General features: G+C 44.7%; 1 protein-coding gene across 7 annotated transcripts in view; it reads left to right on the top strand.

Moving 5' to 3' along the window:
* The window catches only part of TRIM2 (tripartite motif containing 2), a 158,014-nt gene that overhangs the window by 86,027 nt on the left and 64,561 nt on the right, over positions 1-7,426 (top strand). For 4 of the 7 annotated variants that reach the window (XM_045295812.1, XM_045295808.1, XM_004708714.4 and 1 more), the window contains exon 2: positions 6,153-6,337. In XM_045295812.1, the coding sequence (XP_045151747.1) occupies positions 6,204-6,337 (134 nt within the window). In that variant the 5' untranslated portion in view covers positions 6,153-6,203. The remainder of the gene's footprint in view (positions 1-6,152; positions 6,338-7,426) is intronic. The other 3 variants (XM_045295811.1, XM_045295809.1, XM_030887193.2) reach the window with 1 other exon arrangement.

Raw genomic sequence — 7,426 nt, 5'->3', positions numbered from 1 at the left:
TTTTTAGTAAGGAATTTATGTGTCAACATTTCTAGGCTGTTTTATTCCCCCATGAATACGTGTCCTCAGCGATTCTCAATGTCTTCTCCTGCATTTGTGATCGGATGAAAGTGTGGCCTGCTCTGCACGATGGCTTTTGGCACGGAGCAGTTGCTCTCATGAGGAGACAACGCTCATGTAATTCAGCAAATGTCCCTTGTTTCGGCCTCTACGATTGAGTCGGCTTGATGAGTGTGTTCATTATGTGCCAGGTACTGTTTGGGGTGTGGCACAGTCAGATAAAAACCCCTGCCCTCATAAACCTCATATTCTTGTGGGGGGGACACAACACAAAATAAATAAACTAGACCAAAGTAAGTTATTAAGTATTGCTCCTAAGGTTCCAGTTCATAGATATATGGGTTTTTTCCCAAATATATTGTATTTAAGCATGTCAATTTGGGGATGGCTTCAGACAAGTTCTCTCAGGTACCTTCAAAACAGGGGACATGTTTTGTCCCTTGGAAAAAACGACAATTTCGAGGTCAGGGCAAATATCATATTTTTAACAAAACTCAAGTGGACATCTTCCCAAATCATTGAAGCTTTGCAACAGGTTTACAGGAAGGCAGTCCCACATGAAGCAACCATTTACGTATGCGTCAAGCCGTTTAAGGAAAGTTAGGACGATCCCAAAGGATGAACTAAGAGCGAGGAGACGAAACAGCAAACCCAGTAGCTGTGATGGAGCCTAGAAACTGGTGGCAGGAGGCTGCAGAGACCCACTGATGCAGTTGGCCTCCGAGCACGGTTTGGTATGTTCCGTTTTCAGCCTGCGGCTGGGCTTCAGCGCGCTCTCCGGCAGCAAATACTGGGCACAAAGATCAGCTTGCTGAAAGAACTCATCTTTCCTTCCATCTTTTAAGTAAGCTGGAAGCTAATGAAGGTGGTTTTATGGAATAAAGGATAAATGGGGACAAGTCTTGGCCTTACCTATATTATTCAGAGAGCAAAGGTCAATGGAAGCAAAGGCTATCCAGGGGCTTGTTGGACCAGTTAAACTCAAGGCAGAGAGGTCAGCGCAGAGGGTTAGGGCAACTTGTTTTTGGGCATTTCAAAAGGCAGTCTTTAAAAACAACAACTTTCTACTGTGAGTTGGGTCCCGTGTAGAGAGCAGATTGTGAGTTTTCCATTCAGCAATTCGTGCATGTTTTGTTTGTTTGCACTCATTGCAGCCCACACAAGGTAAAGTCCCTCATCCCACTCCCTCCCCACTTCCGGATTCCATTCCTCCTCCTTTCCTAAATCCTCACCTCTCCTCTTGGGTAAACATTGCCCTTTTGGTCTCAGAGGATTGCTTATTCTAAGGTGACCACCTCTCCAGTGTTACCGTTCCTCTCGTAGGCCTGGCATTGATGTGGCCGAAAATTCCAGACAGGAAGGGTGAGAAAGGGCCCTGGTCTAGAAAGTGCCCCCTTTCTCCAGCCTACCAGTAAGCTTGGCCTTCTCTGTCTGATTTGGAGTTTCCTTCCGTATTCTTCTCCCGCTCTGTCCAGAACCTTCTAATGTGATTCTTCCCAAGAGGCCATCTGATAGATTTCTCAAAGGATGCTTGAAGGGGTGTTTAAGGAAAACTGAAAGCTGCATTGGTGAGGGAAAACACCCAGGAAAGTTGTGTGAAGAATATTTTTCCATCAACAATGGGCCTGCTCCGTTTTCTAGGGTCACAAGGGGTGTCCTATAAGAATTTGGTTGGGAAATCTTTCCTCATCCACTTTTTAAACCTGATCTTACCTTTAGACATTAATCTTTGTTCCTTAAACTCAAAGGACATGTAAAAGGAATATAATCCAAGCCCCCGAGGATGCCCAACCTGCCGTTTCGATGTGGTGTACATCGGAGAGTGCCTTATTCTTTGGGGCAGGCTTCAGGAGATGGAAGCACTGTAGAGACCCAGATGGAGGCTGTGTCCAGAAGCAGTCGCCTTGCATGTTGACATTTTGGTTCAATAAGGGTTTCTCTGGTTTTGTGGAAATACCTTTTGACTTACTGTTGTATTTGAAGGGAACCAGTGCTATGGGGGAAAACACAGCAAGGAGAGAGGCTTGGGAGAGAGTGCCAGGCAGTTGGGGAAGTGACTATGTTCAACATGATGGCCAGGGTGGGGCCTGATTGAGAAGGTAAGCCAAGCAGGAGGAGAGGATGAGCAAGCAGTGGTGCCCTCTGTTTTCCTTGACAGGGAAAGGGCCGCTCTTATAGCTGGCTGATGTCTCCCATGGCTCTTCCTGCCATCGCTACTCCAGCTTTTCCTTTCCATTGACCGCTGGTCCACGTCTCACTGCCCATTCCCACAAGAAGAGCAACTGGGCTCCGTCAGAGACAGAGCCGCTCCTGGGTGTGTATTTCGGTGTGATCCTTCAACAAAATTTAGTTTTGCTCTATCCTTGCCAGGCTTTCTACCTCCGTAAAGAATTACAGTCTCCGAAACTCACAGGTGCAGTTCTACCCTGTCCTATAGGGCCACTATGAATCAGTATAAGCTCGATGGCAGTGAATTTAGCAGAAGAGTGATTCTAGGATTGAGTCTTAACAGGAATTTATTTCTACTCTCGTGGGCCATGATGTGCTGGTGCTGGTTGGGGGTGCTGGTGTTGGTTTGGGGGGTGCGCGGTGGCGGTGCAGCGGGTGGGTGGTGGGTGGGTGGGGCCTGAAGCAGCAAAGCTCCCAGGTGGTGGCAGCGAGGGACGGGACCTCAAGACTAAGTGCCCACTACCCAGCCCTCATGGCCTACTGTGTTAAATGTTGGGGTGCTCACCCCAAGGTCATCAGTTCAAAACCACCAGCTGTCCCGTGGGAGAAACATGAGTACAGTCTGAGAAACCCACCGGGTCAGTTCTTTCCTGCCCTGTAGGGCCCCTGAGTTGGAATCCACTCAATGGCTGCGAGTTGTTTCAATTCACTTTCTGCTGATTATGTAAGACCATTATCTGGCGCTTCGAAGCCTCGTGGAGTCTAGAGAATATTATTGCTTTTCTGGTCAAAGACCTCAGAAACTGGTAACACCCAGCCACTTTGATTAAAGGCTGTTGTGTATTTTGTATTTGTTCCTCTTGGCACATTCAGACTGATGGAAGACTTCCCACAGTGCTTATTAGCACATTTGATGCCGCAATTCTTTCTAAGCACACTGTCCCATGAGGAATATTCAAATGATCGTTTCATTGTGAGTATCCAATTATATTGGGAGGTTGATTGTTATCTTGGCACAGTCTTGGTTTGGGGGTCTTTGAGGCTGGGGAACCTTTTGTGTTGATGCTGGGAGTCCTAAAAATCCAGATGTCTTCAACAGGCCACTGTGACAAATCGTGGTATTGTCATGATTTTAAATTAGTGTTAATGAGTGAGCTTAATTAATTTATCATGTAGTAGACGACTAACCAAGACTTGCTCTCACCCGCTACAATAATCATCATAAACTGGGAATGAAATGTTTATTTTTGACTTTAAAGCATAGAAATATAGACACAGAAGCTCTCGGCTACCCTATGCCATTTGAATCAAAGAATGTTTGTCCTTTTCCATAAATGCAAAACTCTAAGGTTAAAATAGAAGTGGGTAAAACCCCACATGCTACTTTGCTCCCCATGGTTCTCAATGCCCAGCATGACTCTGATTATTTCAAAGGGTGGTGTGACGTTTTCCAAAAGCTCTTGGAACAAAACAAAATGATGTCTAATGCCTTTTCATTGAAGAGCTCAGTATCCTGTTTTAAAAGTCCCTCGCTTTGAATGCCTGTACGAGGTGAGTCCATGGAGTGTTAGACTTGCTGCAGACGACAGCGAACAGGGCAGCAAAGCTGGCAGCCGAGCTGTCGGACGCCCTGATTTTACCGGAGAACCTGGAGGAAGTCAATTAAGCCCTCCGCTCTGGCGTCCTTATCTTTCAGGCAGAAACCCATTCATTCTCCATGCTGATGTCATAGGATGCGGTTGAAGAAAAGCAGATGCCTGGCCAGCATTCGGAGCTCCTGGGAGCTGAACTACATCTGACCCAATCAATGGCTATCATTCTCTCTAGTCCAGTTCTTCAGGGAGACGCTATCAGACGTCTAGCAGATCCGGTGGCTAATTAGACACATTACCCCTGCCCTGTCTTACTTGTATGGACTAGTCGGAACATGACAATCTAGAGAGCAGGTCCTCTTTTCAGGGTTCTTTCTGCTTATTGATCAAATCCCTTGATGAGTTTATCTCGGAGGTATAGCGCTGGAAAATGTGTGCATTGTATATGGAGCCATAGTCAAATATGTACACATTGTAGACATTTCTTGCTAACTGTCTTAGTGATCTACTGCTGCTGTAACGGAAATACCACAGTGGATGGCTTCAACAAACAGAAACGTGTTTTCTCACGGGATAGGAGGATAGCAGTTCTAATTCTGGGTGCTGGCTCTAGCAGAAGGATGTTTCTATCAGCTCTGTGGAACTGTGTTATCAGTCTTCCCCAGGGTCTAGGAGTTTCTCAACACACGGGACCCTGGGTTCAAGGCACATACTCAACTCTTGGCTCTTGTTCCTTGGTAGCAGTTGGTCCCTCATCTCTGCTAGCTTCTCTCTCCTTTTGTCACTCATAAGGTAAAAGGTGATGTAGGCCACACCCCAGGCAAACTGTCCTTACATTGAACCAGGACTGTGACTTGGGTAAAGGTGTTGCATCCCACTCGAATCCTTTACAACCGATTGGCTGATCACATCAGATCGCACCATTTATATACTGTCAAATTACATAACTGCCCATGAGAATTGTGGCCCAGCCAAGTTAACATTTATTTGGGGGCACAAGTTACAACTAAATCAGCAATAATAACATGTTGACAATTTTTTTCAAAAATTGGTGATTTCATAGATTGTAATGGTTACACGTTGGACTGCTAACCGCAAGGCTAGCAGTTCAAAACCACCAGCCACTCGAAGGGAGATAGACAGGGCTTTCTTACTCTCATAAAGAGTCACAGCCTTAGAAACCCAGAGGGGTAGTTCTACCCAGGCCTGTGGGATCACTGAGTGGCCATGAGTTTCCTTTTCTTTTTGAAGAAGAGCTCTCATTTATATTTAGAAAAGTGCTTATTTTAGAAACTGTAGGGTTGTTGATTCTGTAAATATGGCATCTTTCCTGGTATACTTTGGGCTCCTAACCACAAGGTCAGCAGTTCGAAACCACCAGCCAGTTCTGCGGGAGAAAGACGATGCTCTCTACTCCTATAAAGAAGGTCTCAGAAGCTCACAGAGGCAGCTCTACCCTGTCCTGTGGGGTCACTATGAGTTGGAATTGACTACAGGGAAGTGAGTTTGTTTTTGCTTCATAGTGGGTGATGCACTGGACTGCTAACTGCAAGTTCAGCAGTTCAAAACCACCAGCCTCTCTATGGTAGAAAGAAATAGCAGTCATCTTTGGCAAAGGTTATAGCCTTGGGGATCCTATAGGGCATTTCTGTTCTGTGCTACGGGGTTGCTATGGGCTAGAATCCACCCATTGGCTGTGTTTTGGTGGATTTTGTTTGCTGGTTTGTTTGTTTTATCTTTTCGTGTTAACAAGAGTTAGAAACAGGATTTTAACAAGCATGTAAAGGTAAATAGATAACCGAATATAGTCATGGCTGAAGATAACAGTTCTAAGATTTATCCTCTCAGCTGCCACTACTTTGAAACTGGCAAACACAGTTCTTTGTACAACACACTCTCTTCTAATTTGCTATTGCTTGCATAGTGAACATGTTTATTTCAGCGATTACCGAAGCAAACAACAGGCAACTGACTGCTCCCTCTAACATGATGTAAGTCGACAGTGGTCATGGCTGGAGTCCCTGGGTGGTACAAACGGTCAATGCGCTCTGACAGTAACTGAAAAGTTGCAGGTTCAAGTCCACTCAGAGTCCATCCAAAGAGAGGCTTGGTGATCCATTTCTAAAAAATCAGGCATAGAAAATCCAAAGGCCCACCATTTTACTCAGATGCACACAGGGTCGCCATGAGCCAGAATCTGTTCTAGAGCAACCAATTTAGTGTTGAATGCCACCTGTATTCTCAGCCCCGTGCCTGTAATGGATGAGCCGTGGCTGGTTTGCACGAGCAGGTTGTAATGTACTTTTCCTTTCTCGTGTTTCCATCTGACAGCAGCAGCGTGCAGGGTCAAAGACAGCCGGACCCCCATGTCAGTGGTCTAGGATGGCCAGTGAAAACTCGAGCATCCCCAGTCCTGTGGTGCGTCAGATTGACAAGCAGTTTCTGATCTGCAGTATCTGCCTGGAGCGGTACAAGAACCCCAAGGTTCTCCCGTGTCTGCACACTTTCTGCGAGAGGTAAGCCTCCTTTGGGTTCCGGGAAGGGATTTCCACCTGCTTGCTTTGCCCCACCACAGGTCCCTTTCCAGGATTCTACCTTACCTGAGACAATGGGTCTTTTGTGACTTAAGTAGACATCGAGAAACATAATCATGTCATTCAATTACAAGAGGGAGAAAGCAGTCAAGTAATCACTGATTCATTTCCCCACGAGACAGGGCATGAAGTATTTTAAGATTCAATTTTTAAAAAACATTTCCTTTGCTCTTTGTGAGACTTTTCCCCACTGCAGTTCCCTCTTCTATCATTTCTTCCCATTTCATCAATCAGGTAAAACGTCTGCCTATATGAGGTATAGATTAAAGGACAGAGCTTTCTTCCCTTAAATACTTCAGAGGACAGGTTTTGACTCTAATCAACATACCAAGTGACACATTTGAACATTATGCTTTCTAGATAAAGAAAAATTATACATAGGCAATATTATAAATTACCTGTATAATTTGCTTTATATGAAAACACACTTCCTTATTCTTCTGAAGTTTTTCCCCATACAGATAGTTATCAAACACACCCTTCCACCATCATTTAACTTGCCTTATAAACAATTAAACATGAAACATTTATTAGTAACATTATTAATTCAACTGTGATGTCATTTAGGCAGTTACTTAGTAAAGGGAAAAACAAATAATTATTAAGTATATTTTCTCTTGCTATCTACTACACATAATTAAAAGCTTTATTTCCTATAGTAAGACAGGAAAAAGGGGGTAAGGAGGTGGTGCTGACCAACCCAGGGACAGGGGAGCAACAAGTGACCCAAAAACAGTGGCAAGGAGGGTGCATGAGGCCTGGTAGGGATTCAATAAGGGCAATGTAACTGAGAGAAATCACTGAAACCCAAATGAAGGCTGAGCATGATAGTGGGACAAGAGGAAAGTAAAGGGACATAGAGGAAAGAACTAGGGGACAAAGGGTATGTAAAGAGGTTTTAGGACTGGAATATACATATGTATGTAAATATATTTATATAAGAGTGTGGGGAAACAGATCTACGTGCATATATCTATAGGTTTAGTATTAAGGCAGCAGATGGACATTGGG

The sequence above is a fragment of the Echinops telfairi genome, unplaced genomic scaffold (genome assembly GCF_000313985.2).
Source record: "Echinops telfairi isolate 266 unplaced genomic scaffold, ASM31398v2 ScPeMD7_5868;HRSCAF=6743_1, whole genome shotgun sequence".
Taxonomy (NCBI): domain Eukaryota; kingdom Metazoa; phylum Chordata; class Mammalia; order Afrosoricida; family Tenrecidae; genus Echinops; species Echinops telfairi.
This window is presented reverse-complemented; position numbering and strand designations above follow the sequence as displayed.